Source organism: Lissotriton vulgaris, chromosome 3_1 (assembly GCF_964263255.1).
Source record: "Lissotriton vulgaris chromosome 3_1, aLisVul1.2, whole genome shotgun sequence".
NCBI lineage: Eukaryota > Metazoa > Chordata > Amphibia > Caudata > Salamandridae > Lissotriton > Lissotriton vulgaris.
Window position 1 is genome coordinate 1,040,853,828 of NC_141689.1, and position 16,440 is coordinate 1,040,870,267.

General features: G+C 41.9%; 1 protein-coding gene across 1 annotated transcript in view; it reads right to left on the reverse strand.

Annotated features, from left to right (window-relative positions):
- The window catches only part of FOCAD (focadhesin), a 1,219,893-nt gene that overhangs the window by 303,622 nt on the left and 899,831 nt on the right, over nucleotides 1-16,440 (reverse strand). Inside the window, exons 32-33 of the mRNA XM_086961452.1 lie at nucleotides 13,054-13,173; nucleotides 379-501 (exon numbers count right to left, since the gene is read on the reverse strand). Of these exons, the coding sequence (XP_086817578.1) occupies nucleotides 379-501; nucleotides 13,054-13,173 (243 nt within the window). The remainder of the gene's footprint in view (nucleotides 1-378; nucleotides 502-13,053; nucleotides 13,174-16,440) is intronic.

Here is a 16,440-nt window from a genome sequence, read left to right on the forward strand (position 1 = left end):
AACATTTGTACAGCACTCATTACATTTTAGATTTACCACTAAATGGTAGGTCGGTACAACAGATGCAAGTGAATTGCATAGGGGATCATTAGCTCAAATTTGCTTTATCCAATAAATTGTATCTGGCAAATTGTTCATCTTGTTGGTTGCTCTGAATGAGCAACAAGAGAGAATTTGATTTAACATGCAATGAGATCATTCTTGCTAGAAATAGATTTTTTTTTACAATGCGGCAAATTTTATTGTGTTCATCAGTTGAACTCGGAACATAAAATGATCTGCCAAACAAAGTTACTTTTCATGAAATAAAGTTCTCCTGACGTCAGCATGCATGTACTGAAGTGTTGCACATTTTAAACAACATGAAATTATCCTGACCTCAGCAAGCAGGATTTTGATCCAGGCGGGGAGCAATCGGTTATTTAGGTCTTCTGCCTTTCCATGCCCGCAAATGGCCAGTCCATGTACTATATTTCCCAATGCAAGAGCCAACCCTGCAGTCTGTCATGAAGAAAAGAGTAGAGTTTGAGACTATGCAACAAAATGGGCACACTCCATAGACATGATGAATCACTTTTCTGGCTTCTCAGACACTATAATTTAAAACACAGACATCTCTGGAATAGAGTACAGTGTCATCCTACAGAATTACAGTTATTGAGGACGAACCAAAACGATTTAAATGCACACTAAAAAAAAAAACTCGTACGCTACACTGTTTTTGTATAGTATTTATATAGCACGTCCGTTAGCCCTTGCAAGGACTAAGACACTTTCTGGATTGACGAGTAAGTAGCTACTCAATATGTATTGTTTACTTCAAGATCAATGGGCATTCACACTTCACTTCCCCATCTCCGCCCCAGAGATTTCCACTTACATTGATAGAGAAAATCTGGTGATGCAAATTTACTTCTGAAAGCTTTTAACAACTAGCAATCGAAGCTCACAATAAGGTCATAATCTAAAAGCAGTGTCACATTGCAGATGACTGTCAGACAATCTTCTCTCTAAGATACTTAACATTGACAGGCACATTTCCTGTAGTTTGGGATGTTTCATTGTGATAAAGCTTCCATGCTTAAAGAGCAATTAAAGTAGGTGCATATCTATAACTGCAAAGTCAAAGTGGGTGAGGAAACACCTCCTTTTCACATGCTGTTGCCCTTTTTAAGATGTGTTTAACCAACAATGAAGTGACATGTATCAATATAGGTTTGTACACTTTCCCTGAAGACCATTAGAATTTCTAATGATTGTGTTTTGGCATTGTATCGATGCAGACACCATGATCGTTCTCTGTTTGAAAAGTCTCCATTTTCCGAGTCATATGGATGCAAGCAAATGTGATTACATATTAAATTAAACCATATCTAGGAGCCCATTAGGATCGCGGACGGACTTGCGTCCGTCCGCGACCCCAGAGCAGGAGGGAACCTCTGCATGGCATGCGGAGTTCCCTCCTGTGCAATTAGGATGTGACCGCCACCCTGGCGGTCACATCCTCTATTTTTAACATTGTGGCGGGTGCGGCTTCAAGCTGCACCCGCAGCAATGTTAAAAATGCATGCATTGCATTTGTATGTAGAAAGTGGCAGGCACCGCGCGGTGCCTGCCGCTTTCTGCATACAAATGCTGGGGGGTACCATAGGTACCCCCCATGTGCACCCCCCCCCCCCCTTCACCTAGGGGGCCCGCAACGGGCCCCTGCAGTGAAGTTCCATATGCTTTTCCACAGCGGAAAAGCCGCTGCGGAAAAGCATGTATCAGAGCCCATCCTAATCTGGCTGACGGTGTCTGAGAGACACGTCACCATATTAGTGCTTTTCTGCCGCGGTTGTAAGCCAACCGCGGCGGAAAAGCTGCGGACGGAAACCAGGACCCACCAGCCATCCTAATGTGGCGGTGGGTCTTTGGTGGGTCCGCTGCGGATTTTCCGCATCTTCCGGGCCGGCGGTGGCTTCCGCCGGCCCAGAGGATGCGGAAAATCCGCAATCCTAATAAGCCCCCTAGTTTGTAAAGACTACAATGGCACATGTATTTTCTTGGTCAACTGGATTATTCCCCTTTTCCTTTCAGAATGTAACTTACTTGTGCTTCAGTGTCGCTAGGGTTGAACTTCTTGTATTACAGGAGAGGGGCAGAAAACAACAAGCTACTTACCCATACACTGTGGTTCTCCAGTATTGATATCTTTCATAGATTCACATGCTTGAATCTCCTCCGTCATTGAGGTGGGAGGCCCACTGTAATGATAATCAGCAGTGCCAACCAAAGTCTCATACAGTAGATCTTAAATAGGGGACATTGAAAGGCAATTCACATCGTTTTAGAAAGGACTGAACTGTAGCTTCTCTGAGAACAGCTCTCACATCATCCCTTCCCACCAGGGCTATCATACCTCAGATTTTCTAAGCACTAGAGTAACATGAAGTTTGCTGCCTGAAAGTGGAGGTGGGAGAGTGCATGTGAATTTATGAAAGAAAGAAATACTGGACAACCACAGCATAAAGTTAAGCAACATGTTTTTTCTCCAGTATTAAATCTTTCATAGGTTCACACGCTTGAATCCGAATAGTAAGCAGTATAAAACTAATTTGTGGAGGTGTGAATTTTTTTAAAACATACTTTATATAAAACTTTCAATGTAAAGTGTCTCACAGTATTGGAAGAAATGCTGCGGTACTGCTTGACCCACAGCAGCATCCTGACTCGAAGAGGCATCTAGACAGTAGTGTCTCCTAAGTGTATGAACGTTTGTTCATGTTGCAGCCCTACATATGGCAGGTAATAAAACACCAGAGAAAAGGGCTGTAGAGGTTGCCACGCTCCTTAAGGAATGAGGCCATACCTTTGCAGTTAGTGGCCTTCAAGCTTTTTTGTGTCAAAAAGCTATGGCTGCGGAAACCCATCTGGCAATATGTCTCTTGTTAATGCCTGCCTCTTTTTTAGAGCCGCAAAAGACACCAGAAGTTGATTGGACTTTTGAAAGGGTTTAGTCCTTTCAATGTAGAATTTAAGACATCTTTTTACGTCCAGAGTATGAACTGCTCTGTCCGCCTGATTGGATGAACTGTTGAAGCAAGTCTTTAGAACAACAGATTTGTTAAGGTGGAAGTCAGTTGGAACCTCAGGAATGAAATGAGAATTAATGCTTAAAATAACCTTGTCAGCTAGAAATTTTAAATATGGACCCTGAATCGTGAAGGCTTGTATTTCAGAACTTCGTCTGGCAGACATAATGGCTAATAAAAGAGCCATTTTCCATGATAGGTACTTTAGTTCAGTCATGTGGATTGTTTCAAAAGGCCCACTCATAAGCTGTGTTAAAACAGTGTTTAATTGCCAAGAAATCTAAGGTTTGTTAATGGAGGGTAAGTTCTACAAAGTCCTTGTAGAAATTCCTTTATAAGTCTGTTTGGCCATACAGAATTCTGGTTGCAAGATCTTCTGAATCTGGAATTTGTGCGAGGTGAACGTTTATTGAACAAGGCTAAAGTCGAAATTGTACTAGGTTCCAAAGATATAGTAATTGTTGGAAGATTTCGCCCTTTGCTTTAGCTAACATATTGCTTCATTGTTATGGACTATTCATGGAACTCATTCTAGAGCCAAGCCGCTAAATAGAACGATTCTGGTCTTGGGGGAAACACCAGTCCACTGTTCACTGACAGCATTCCTGGGACTTGTTTGAGTGAAATGTGTGGCTTTTCGGACATGAGGAGCAGTATTGAACACCAAAACTGTCTTGGCCACTAGGATAATTCAACTGTTATGTTAAAATATTTATAAAGCGCATGGAATGCCCCAGCAACAGGGTGTTCCAGCGCTAACTGTCTAGTATAGTGGGAAGCAAAGGTGATTTAGCAATTGGTGAAGAGCCAAGTCTTCACCATCCTTCTAAAAATCCAGTGATCAGTGATGCTACGGATAGCGGGAGGTAGGGAGTTCCAAAGGGCAGGTGCCAATGCCTTGAACGAGTGGCCACCCCCTCTCACCCTCCGTATCCGAGGCACTTGTGCTAGATGCAGAATCGATGAGCGCAAGACACGGGTGGGTATATAAGGGGAGCACATAGCGCTCAAAATCCCAGGGCAGAGGCCCGAAAAGATCTTATGAATGATGCAGAGAGCTTTGAAGGGAATTCTCTGTTCCATGGGTAACCTTTGTAGCCGGCGGAGATCGGAAACGTGACAATATTTAGGAAGTGCGAACAAAATGCGGGCTGCAGCGTTCTGGGCACGTTGGAGCCTTTGGATCACTGCTTTGTTGGATCCTAGGAGTAGCACTTTACAATAGTCCAATCTAGCCATAATGGTGAATCGGATAATCAACTAACGAGTATGAGAATTGAGAAGACCTAGAATAGGCTCTAGGCCATGTAACAGTCCGAAACAGGTGCCTGCCAAATGGTTCCCTCTTCATTTAATTGAATATTCAAGGAATTTGAGGCAGAGGGAGAAAAGCGTAAGCAAATATAATGATCTATGAGAACTGGAAGGCATTACTCCATGAGCCCTTGTGTGGATATCTGCTTGTACAGAGTTGACATTTTCAGTTGAGAGGTGTAGCGGATAAATTTAGAGCTGGCTTTCCCCAGGTGTGAAAGATCATGTTTAGGTACATTTGAGGCAACTGTTTTGATGATCTGCTAAGACCGTCCAGCCACTTGTTTATTTCGGGCACATGTCCTGCTTTCAAAGAGATTTGTTTTTTATGACCTAACTCCAAATTTATTGAGCTTCAGAGGAAAGGTGGGATATTGTTCATCCCTGTTTGTTTAGATTAAATATGGTGGTTGTAGAGTCTGTACGAACCAGCACTGAAGAGCCCTTTATCATTGGAAGGAAAGAACAGAGTTCCAAAGCCACAGTTTTTAACTTTAAGAAGTTTATGTATCTCTTCTTTTTCTTGATTGTCCATCTGCAACTCACTTTGAGGTCTTGAAGATGAGCTCCCCATCCTTCCATAGACGCAGTTATTATGATTTAATGTGGTTGGTTGTTTAGGAATGTTAGGCCCAAAATAGATTTTGCTTCTTTATTCACCATATCATGATTGATCTCCTTTCTGGTGTTGATGTGAGGACATTGTCAAACAATCCCGTTGTCTGCTTCTGCAGTTTGTTGATCTGTTGCTGGTAATGGACTCATGAATAGGCGCCAATTGGGAATTAGAGGAAAATATGACCACAACATTTACAGGAACAACTTGTATTGTCTCACTAAAATGAACTTATTTTCTAGCTAGAACCTTAGTTGTCGCTGTTACCTTTGCAATTCCTTCCTTCGTAGGAGAAGCTTTGGAATGACACAGGATTTCTCTTTGTTGAGCCTCAGTCCTAAATTATTGATAATTTGAATAGATCCCTTTGTCGAGCAAGCTGCCTCTAATAATGAGGGTGCTTTTATGAGTCAGTCGTCCAAGTATGTAAAGATCTGGTGCCCAGTTCTTGTTCCGTATGCTGCAACTTGAGGCATGTATTTCGAAAATATTCTTGGTGCCGATTTTAGACAGAAGGATAGAACTTTGAATTGGTAGTGACATCTGGCCAACTCGACCCTGAGATACATCCTGTGTTTGACGTGAATATGGAAAAACGCATCCTGGAGATCTGGGGATGTCATGTAGTCCCCCGACTGAGTAGTTGCAGCACATCTTGCTGAGTGACCATTCTGAATGTCTGTTTTTTAAGGTACTTGTAGAGCTATCTCAACTCCATCAATTGCCTCCATTTCCTTGGCTTTTTCTTTAGTAGAAAGAAATTGGGAGTAAAATCCCTTGTTTCACTGGACAGAAGGAACTTCTTCTAAAGCACCTTTCATAATGAGTGTGTGAATTACGTCCTTTAAGAGACTGAAATGTTGATATGCTCTCTTGTGAGGTGGTTTTCAAGCAGGTTTTTGAGTAAACTCTAATTTCTGTTCATGCTGGATGATGCCTAGCACCCAACGATCCGTTGAGATAGAACTCCAATTTCTCGAAATGTTTGAGATGCTTCCACCTTCTCTCACGGATATTGCAGGCAAGGCTGTGATCGGTGTTGATGGATTGTGACTGTCTTCGGGAAGAGTCATGTCCTCTTCCTGCACCAGATAGCTTTAGTCTCGGAGCCTGTTTGGAAAAGGCTGTGCCAAGTGCTGGTCAACATTGTTGTGAAAACGGTTTGTACAGCTGGAATCTGCTGGGCTGAAAACTACATCTGAAAGAATACAGGCCTCTCCCTCTACGAAATGGCTGAAAACTCCGCAGTTAAAGCTCCCCCAACAATTTTACCGTCTCTGTAACAGTTTTATTTGACTTGAGAGCCTCATCCACAAGCTTCCGAAAAAGGGACTCTCCATCATAGGGCATGTCTAAAACCTTTGCTTGTAACTCTGATCTGAAAGAGGTCGCTTTCAGTCAGCGTCTTATGACAGCAGCTCCCGCTATTTGTCTGATTCCTGTCAAGATGTGGTGTCAATGATAGCCAAAGACGCTTTCTCTCACACCTGGAGAATAGCTATTGCCTCCTTTTGCTTTTCTTCTTGTAGGGAGTTAATAAGCACTTCCATGACTGACCACATTTGGTGATCATATCGATCCAGAATCTCTAAAGCATTAGATGCTCTTGTGGTCATAGTGGTCATGGCAGAGAAACGTTTTCCTATGTTATGTAGTCTTTTTCCTTCCTTGTCAGGAGGAACCGAGCATGGTGTGGTAGGATTCTTGAAGTGCTTTTGAGCAGGTTACATAACCGCAGAATCTCTTAGTATGGCTGATTAAACACGCTGGAGAATTCTCTGGAGCTTTGTATTTCTGATCTAATCGTGGGATCACTAGTGTGTCAGCATTTTCATAACCTGAGACCTGCCATATGCAATTGATTATTGGAATAGATTTCACTGACTTTCTGACAGTATCTTTAAATTGCATACTTATGCCTAATCTTCCTCCTGGAGTATAGGCCATCAACTAGGACTCTCCAGCCATCTCTGTCAAGGGCATTTCTTCAATCTGACTCCAGGTGTAACCCTTTTCTTTGCAGTCAGCCTCAGGATCTCAGTGCCAGATGTTTCTTGGCCTTCCTCTTTTCCTTTTCCCTTGGGGGTTCCCGTTCATGGCTTGTCTGGTGGTGTTTGATGAGGCCTTGTAGAGGGTGTGACCAATCCAGCCCAAGCGTCTTTTCATGATTTATGTATGAGCAGGGAGTTGGAAAGTCTGCTTCCATAGGTCATTGTTGCTGATGGTGTTTGGCCAGCAGATTTGGAGAATTTTCCTCACTCAAGTGTTGTTCTCAAAGTTTCTGCTCCATACAGAAGGGCCGATTTTATGTTGGTGTGAAAAGATCTGATCTTGGTTGCCAGCATTAGGTCCTTGGAGCTCCAGATCTTCTTTAGTTCAATGAAGGCAACCTTTCCTTGGCGTCAGCATCTGTGCCACCCTGCTTGTCTCTGACATTGCTCAACCTCTTCCAGTGTTTCGCCTGCAAGAGTGACTGCAGTTGTGCTGGCTGTGTTAGCCTTCAGGATCTTGTGGATGTTGAGGCCTAGTTGTGCTGATGGGGCTGCCACATTGTCAGTCTTCTCTTGAAGCTGCAGATGGGTATGAGAGGGTAGGGCCAGTTTATCGAGCTGCGTCCAAAGTGTCCACTGGATCCCATTTTTTCTCCTTGATCTGGATATCTTCATGATCCAATCAATGGCCAGCAGGAACAGAAAAGGCGAGAGCAAACAACCCTGGGGAACTCCGGTCCTCATTTGGAAGGCTTCTGCGAGACGGACTATCTCGCAGGTGATTTCTTCGCAAGAGTTCCTGATGATTCTTACAAATTTATCTGGCACACTGTAGTGTTGGAGGAGTCTTCCAAAGGGTCTCACTGACCACACTGTTAAATGCCTACTCACAGTTGATGAAGCCGACATAGAGGGGTTAGTTCCATTCCATCAACTGCTCAATGATAATGTGCAGTGTTGCAATCTGGTCTGTGCAGGATCTATCTTTGAGCAAGCCAGCTTGCTGGTCGTGCAACAGTGTGTCAACTTGTTCCTTCATTCTGTTTAGGATGACTCTGTTGAAAACTTGGTCTGGGGTTGATAGAAGAGTTAGCTCTCTGTAGTTTACGCAGTTATTTAGGTCACCTTTCTAGGGGATCTTGATCAGATATCCCTCCTTACTGTCTGATGGCCCCTTTTCCTCTTCCCAGATCCTTCCAAATATGGGGTAGAGCATACTTACTGATGTTTCAGTGTCTGCCTTCAGTGCCTCAGCAGGAATGTTGTCAGGTCCTGCTGCCTTCCCATTTCTCAGATGTTCGATGGCTCGCCGTATTTCTTCTTTGGTTGGTCTGCTCTAGTCTATTGGCAAGTCCTTGTCACCTGGCTGTATGTCTGGTGGAGACTGTGGCAAGGGCTGGTTTAGCAGTTCTTCAAAGTGCTACACTCATCTTTGCTGTTACTCTACGTTACCAATGATTGTCTTCCCAGCTCTGTCTTTAACCGGTCTTTCTGGCTTGGGGCATCTGCCGGAAAGTTTCCATGTTATGTCGGAGAGTACTTTCAAGTTTCCATGGCTTGCTGCTTCTGTGGCAAGACGATAGATGAAGGTTCACTTGCCTGCTCTTAAGCTTCTCTTTACTTCTTTGTTGGTTTTGGTGTATTCACCTTGAGCTTTTGCTTTTTCCGCTTTTGTTCGGCTGGTGTTGACTGCAGTTTTCATTTTGGAAAAAACAGGGAACGAAGCAAGCTTTAGTCTGGATTTCGGGCTTTCTTTAAGTCTTTTCTCGTCTTTTGCCTTTGAAATATTTTTAGGAGGTTCATCAGAACATTTGACTTTCATGCTCTTCTCTTTTCGAAGCCTTACTGAATGACGATGTTCCTTACTCCTCATCTCCAGAGACTGGAGTTTGTACAGATTTTTTTCTTTTGCAGCCACAAAATAAGTTTTGCCTCCCTATCCTTAAGAGTTTTGGCAGAAAATGTCCAGCAATACTTGCACTCCATAAGCTTGTGGCCAGGATGAAGGCAATATAGGAACTCTTTAGGAGGGTCTTCAGAGAAGAGACTAAGCTTGCCAAAGGACTTACGTGGTCTAAATAATCCTATTTTAGATCCTTCTGACATGGAGGTTTTAATTATTAAACACTCTGCTGTTAGAAGGAGGGAAAGTTAAAGTAAAGGTCAATAATAATAGATGTTTTACTGAAATTGAGCAGAGCTCAGGGAGACTCCCAACAAAGGACATGCTGGAGAAACTTTGAGGTGTGTTAGCCCTGGTGGAAAGGGATGATGTGAGTGTTGTTCTCTGATTTGTTACAGTTCGGTTCTTTCTAAAACTTTCTAAATTGGCTTACAATGTCACCTGTTTAAAATTTACTGTATGAGACTTTAGTTGGCACTGCTAATTATAATTACTGGGGGACTCCCACCTCACCGACGGAAGATTTAAGCATGTGAATCTATGAAAGATTCCATACTGGAGTAGTAGCAGCATGCTTCCAGTTTTCTAGTTCTGAAAAAGAGCCCACCTAGGACAGTATTAAAGAGAAAGAAATGTCTCTTCAGGCTGAGTATTTTCTTCACTGGGACCAGAATGTTAGGCAATACAGTCAGCAAAACCTATGGATTTGAAATGAACCATGTTAGTATTACCTGAGAGTTTAGAATAATGTGCTTGCTATTTGTTTTATGTAATAGTGAGGCATGAGAATCATGTCTGCTCTTAAGATTGCAGAACGCACCGATTCGCTGGATGTCTTGGCAGTGCCCAGTAAAAATGTGGAATGATTGAAGGTGCCAAAGGAGATCCAACATATGAACTATCAGACTGCTTGTCAATCTCTTGATTATGTTTTTTGTGAATGTGAGTACGTTAAAGGGGAAAAGAGATTTGTTCAGATGTGAGTAGGAACAGATATGAGATGGACAATATTCTATATGTTCCTAAGTAGAATTCAGTACTTGATTGATACTTTGAAGTGTTTTTAGAACACAGATAGTTCCTAAAGCAGAGAGCGGGTGAGGCCACCTAACAATGATGCTATCCTTCTAAACACATCCTTATCCGCACTAACAAAAACCAGCGACTGCTCTAAGTCATGTTCAGTCAAATATTCTTGTAGAGCGCACTTATCACTGGAAGGTCTCAAGGCGCTTGCAGCTAAAAAACAGCTACAACAGACAGCAGCTCTCGACCAGCAAACTGTTAACTTAGAAAAGAGCCAGGTTTTGAGGTTTTTATGAAAGCATTTATGATCCACAATGGATAAAAGGTGTGATGGCAATTTGTTCCAAAGCATGGGGGCAAGGTAAGAAAAAGAGCGACAACCATTACGGGACGCCCGTGCAGGCGGCTGACCCAAATATGATTTGGTGCCGGACCTTAAAGATCTCCTTGGTATGTACCATTGGAGTTTTTTGCTAGATAGTTAGGGCCAGTGTGGTATATTATCTTATGAGTAAGACTTAGGATTTCGAAATGGCTTCTTTGTCGCCTATGCACCTGAATAGTTCATTATATGAATCACACTTGCTTACCCAAACATCAGCCTAGATAAATGAAATCTGGAATTACCTTTATGGCCTCTGTGCTCATGGAGAGGCCACTACCTTGGATAGAAGGTACAAAAGCAGAGGAAGCAGGTTTAATTTCTGCCTCAGTCAGACATCTCAGATCCAACAATCTGCGTCTGCTGATGGTTCCTAGATTCAAGCTTTCTCGGACTGGCGGCAGATCCTTCACCGTCACTGCCGCCAAGCTCTGGAACGGTCTCCCCCTTGACCTCAGGTTTTGCGAATCTGAGCCTATCTTTCGTCGCAAACTCAAGACCTGGTTGTTCACTAAGCGGTAGGATCGGGCTCGATCAATTCATCGCTTTTCTTAGTCCCTCTGTAGGATTTGATTCTGGTCTCTCTTCATGGGGATAATCATGTAATCCTAGCGCCGGGACACCTCCGTCGGAGGTAGCTGTGCGCTCTATAAGCTTCAAAATAAATAAATAATACACAAATCCACATTTTTCTTTATTGTTCTTTGTTCAGTGTGTTTATAATATCCTCATCTCTCTTGATGAAGAAATGGGTTGGTTTCCAAATGCTTTGAGACAAACCTATTTCTATGGTTCTAATGTTTGGAAGGCACTGAATGGGACATTTAAAAATCTGTACCATGCTGCTGAGGGCCTGAGTGGAGTCGCTGTTGCATGGTACTAAATGTATTATTAATTTTAGAATTGTGTGTGTAACTTTGAGAAAATGGGCGTGCAGTCTGTTTTCAGGCTGGAAACAGACTGTCTTCCTATGTCAGTACTGAGGATAGGTCTGAACTGAGTTAGGTCTAGTGACAGATTTGAGCCCAGTTTGTTTGCTCCTCCTATTAACAGAATTGGGTTACTGCTTTAGCGTGTCTGCTACTTCTAGGTCTCCCTATCTGGCATATTTCTGAATTTACATATATTACTGTATCTGGGTAGTCCGTCAGGCAAAAACCTGGCACGGTGAAGGCTGCTAACAACTGGCAAGACACTACATGACTAGGGCTGTGTTTGTCAATCAGCGATGTCAAACATGGCTTTACTTGTTACATTTGGTAGTAGTTCTTTATTGTGCTCAACTCTCTTGTCCTGTTCACTAGAGATTATCTACTGATGCTTACTAATCAAGAAATCTATGGTGAATTCTTTGCAATCAGGTGCGCTCTTGCCATCTCATCCCAAATCATATAGCATGATGAACTCCTTTTTTTTTTAAATCAATGCTATTCTCAGTACACCCTTTAAAGGAAACTATATCTTCCAAGAGAAGCAGGTGTTCTGCCCTGAGATTTCAAACTGTCCTTTTCATGCATAAAGATACACCAGTCGCCTCTCCTGATGCCAAGGTAGAGGCACATCTCATCACGAGGGAACATTAATAATTTTATAAAAACCTTGAGTAAAAGATTACACTTTTGAAAGTACAACGATCTAAAGTTTTGTTCACAAGAAATGCACTGTTTATGTATCAATATGATTGGTAAAGCTGCCACCATAAGCTACTTGTGTGAAAAAACTGATCCCACCTCAAGCTCTGATTAACCAAAATCCTGTTCAAAGCACTTTTCGGAAAGCTAACCTACTGGCAATGTTTTCTTTTAGGTTATTCCCTTTATGCCTGCTAACCTCAGTGCAATGCCCTAAATATCTCACCCAATGCTCTCTAATGTTGCTGGATTCACCTGCACCTTCTGACACCAGTACGAACAGTTTGTGAAAGAAAATGGAGCCCTTTTCAGGCTCATGGCAATGGCTTCAAAATCCATCTAAGCTCTTGGTCCTCGATTCCCACCTCACACAGACTTAATAAATCACATTTACTTTCCTGTCCATGATCAAATCTTCCACACCACTACACTGGAAAATCCTATCCCTCACCTCTAATAGCACTTCATAACCTGTTAAAAAATAAAGGTGTCTTCAAGTAATGCCCCACTCGACGACCAGACCCTAAATCACTCATCACTCCATTCCTGATTTATTTTTCTATTTTCGTGCTACCCTGTTTCTCTCCTTTCACCAACCCTTCATTACGCGCCATGCTTTATCTGCTCAACGTCCAGAATTATTTTCATGTTGCATGTTCTTGAACCTATACACAGCTTTTATTTAAGAATAGAGTAGGTCAAGTAAAACACCTACATCACAACATTTTTAATGAAACTTAGATTGTGTTCAGCATAGTTTCAGAAGGATTCAACCTTGTGTAAGTAACCCTGTGCAGAACTCTGGTTCATTATAAGATTTTGGCAGGAAATTGGTGGAAATAACCTCATTACCATTTTGAAAATGTTTATATTATTTTATACTTTGGTGAGGCAGGAGAAGATTATGAAAGTCACAGGGAGATCCTATGGGCACACAAATGTAAAATAAGCATATGTACATGGGATTCTGACTGTTAAGTCCCTGTTTAGTATACAAGTAAATGTCTGTCATCCCATGTAAGTATAAAGGAACAGGAAGATAAATAAAAAGATGTCAAAAACACAAGAGTTAGATAATTAATAACCATGCAACATATTGGTAGTTAGCAGACTAGCCTGTTGATTCTGTTCTGTCAATGCTTTTAGTTTGTTCATGATCTCTTCTGCCTCCTCTGATCCAATGATACCCACGCTGAAGGCAGAGACAGTAACACAGGAAACGGAGTAAGAAACAATCTGGGAATAGAGGGCAAAAACAAAATTAACATTAATCAAAATAATAAACTCTGAGCTTTTTTGGATGAGAACTTAACTTCGGCAAATGGCTACTCATTTACACAGCACAAAGCATAGAACTAAAAATAAACCAACAGAGCTTAAAGGTTTGTCTGGTTTCCTTTTAAAACATAAGTAGATATATTATTTGGCAAAATATCTATAATCTGAATGGATTATAACTGACGGGTTAAGAAAAAGGTAATTGTTTATTCAATGCAAAACCTGGACTAGGTTAAAGAAGCATCAACTCTCAGATTTAGGCAAAAACAGTTAAATCTAAGTAAACACAGGTAGACTCATGAATCAAATGTTACGTTAAATGCATCGAAGAAAAGACCACTGGTGTCCTGTCTGCATAAGCAAATACACAGAGAATGCAGTTACAGTCTCATTCAACTGCACATCATGGACGTTGATTCACCAAAATGCGAGAGGTAGCCAATGAGACATCATGCACCATGCCCCAAAAAGACATGATACGACTGACGTGTTCTTCACCCTTAGGCCCTCACAAACTCTTATTTGCTTGTGGGTTGGTAGGGGAAGGGATACGGGTGGCAACTACAAAAAGTATGCGGCACTCTTGGAATCTTGTTTACTTTCTGTTTCTGCTACTTCCTTCATGATCAAGGACGATGATGAGTATCAATGAGAGTACCATGGGAGCAAAAGAAAGAACCAGAGTAGCAGTTTCTACTACTTTCTGCCACTAACTGACATCCATGCATCACTCCAGAAGGATACATCAAACGCACATTTGAAAACCAGCTCTGCACCCACCTGGTCCAGAAAAAACAGGGCATTGCCCTGAGAACCTGGAAAGTAAAATCATCATGTAGTGGCATATCTTGTATACTGGAAGAAAGAGTAAAGAGAGTTCACCAAAACCTACAACCCAAAGATGCCAATATACATGTCTCCTATTGTAAACTTCAATATGAAGGATTGCTCACAGACAAAACTGATTGCGGGGTCCAGTGTGCCACAGTTACCTTGCACATTAGGCATGAGAGTGCAGGAGAGGAATATTGAATAGGTGAAGCTTAAAGGCCCTCCAGCTCAGCAGGAGAATCTTGCAACCCTGTTAGATGGCCTACCACAACACCTTAATCTACTGTGAGGTAACATTTGATGGCCAACTAAAAGCCTTCCTGTGTGGCTGTGCCTGTGTTGTAATGCCTGAGGATGTAGGAGATGTAGTGGAGTCTGTGAGGCAGACAGAGTCAGAGGTGGGAATTCTTGGTGAAAACAGATTGGAAGGAAGTAATACACTGGTGTGGGATGTCTCCTAATGTCTTACCTATCTTTGCCTCTCCCCAGGTTTGGCCAATGCTGCCACTGAATGTTTTTTACTCCCACTTCTAATGCCCTTTATGAGTGAGGAAGGTTTTCAGTGTTTAGCTTAATCTGTTTAGAGCTCAGTTAAAATGGAATTGTGCGGGAGTAGGCATCCAGGAATAATGGTTTAACTGGTTAGAAAGGAGTTACTATAGAGGAAGTTGGAATGATCCTTTCTCCACCACTCACATGTTAACCAACCCTCATTCAACTAAGCTTCTGGAGACAGCTGGCATGCCAAGTAAATTTACGGAAAATGTCAAAAGGAGAAATACAGAATATTGTGTCCTGTTTTGAAGCTGCAAGGATACAGTCTCAAGTCTGTTTAGAATGCGCTTCCATTACTGATTACAGCATGAATCACTGCTCAAAGTAGAACTTTTTAGTCTATGTGGTGCAAGCACCAACCTTCAATTTGGCCAATGAACATCAGACTTTCTGACGTTCCAAATTGGGATGCTAAAGTCATTCTGAGATCATTCTGTGTGTTTATGTTATCTCCTTCTCGTTTCATGCCCCCTTTTCCCATTCTGAGCCAATGCAATCTACATGTGCATTTTGCCTTCCCTTTCATCTAGAGAACTGAATGCAGACAACAATCTCCAACCCAGGGAATGTGTCTTCTTATTCCCAGGCTAGCCTCTTTTTAGCTCTAACAAGCTGTTGCACTTATCAGCCATCCTTGGCAAACTTCCATTTATCGTGATGAAGAAGGGCACCTGTTGTCAGCTACGACAAGAGAACAATGGTCAAATAGCTGCTCACTTGTTGAAAGTACATGTTTCTAATGATTCAAAATGGATAAAACAATACGTGGTTTTGAAATGAAGTTTCTAATTCCTAGATACTGCTCTGAACACAATCAACGGCAATTTCATAGAGGGCATTGCAGCTCAGAAAAAACAACTAGCCCGGGAGAATAGCATTTGAATTCTCTGTGGTAAATGTTGGGTGAGAAAGTGGGAGGGGCAAGCCTAAAAAAACATAAACGCTGAAAGAAGTTTTAGCCTGGTGGTCTGGGTCATGGCAGTTTTGCTTGAGGCCATATTCCAGAAAATCTATCCTGTTGATCTCAATAGATTTGGCATAAAAAGAAGCACCTCTCAAAAATAGGCAAAGCGATCATGACAAACCCCTGCATTTATTTTTTAACATGTTGAACAGGTCCTTCTCTAAAACCCAATAGAAGAAATCCTAAATCCCACATGGTCTCTCATACTGCTGTGCTACTACATCACAAATACCGAGTTGCGCCAGTTTAAGTTGTAAATACTAAACTCAGAAAGTGAGCATACAGAGACAAATGTGAAGTTGCAGTATGAAAGGAAAAGAGAAAGCTGCACTTGGACACAAATAATGAGTATAAAAGTGTTACATTTATGAAGGGTTTGTGATACTCAAGGCCTGCACGATATGACTTTACCATTCACCTACTTAGAGAACGTATTAAAAGGGTATTGCACAGAAATTATTCATGATGGAGCACTTTTGCATTTATTTACAGTCTGGTTTTATTAGAATTCAAGTCATGAAGAAAAATGTAGCCAAGTTCAGAGACCGCCCTGGCCCTAGCGAGATCAATTTCTTTGTGGCTCCCATCTCTTCAGTAGATGAGAATCTGATGCAATCACACTGTTTCAGTTTCTAATAAGTTGGTAGTGTTTTGGTCCACAGAATTCAATAGTGACCCAAATAGTAAGCTATCAGAAGGTAATGGGCTGAGACGTTGCATCAGTAATCGCGAAAAACCCCTAAAATGAAGGTAAAAAAAATCGAATTTACTGCTATTAAAAAGAAAAAGGTATAGTCAGGGAAGGAGTCAAAATGGGTGTCTGAGCGAACATGCTCCAATACAGTTCTGCGTGCGGTTGAATATACCACCCCACC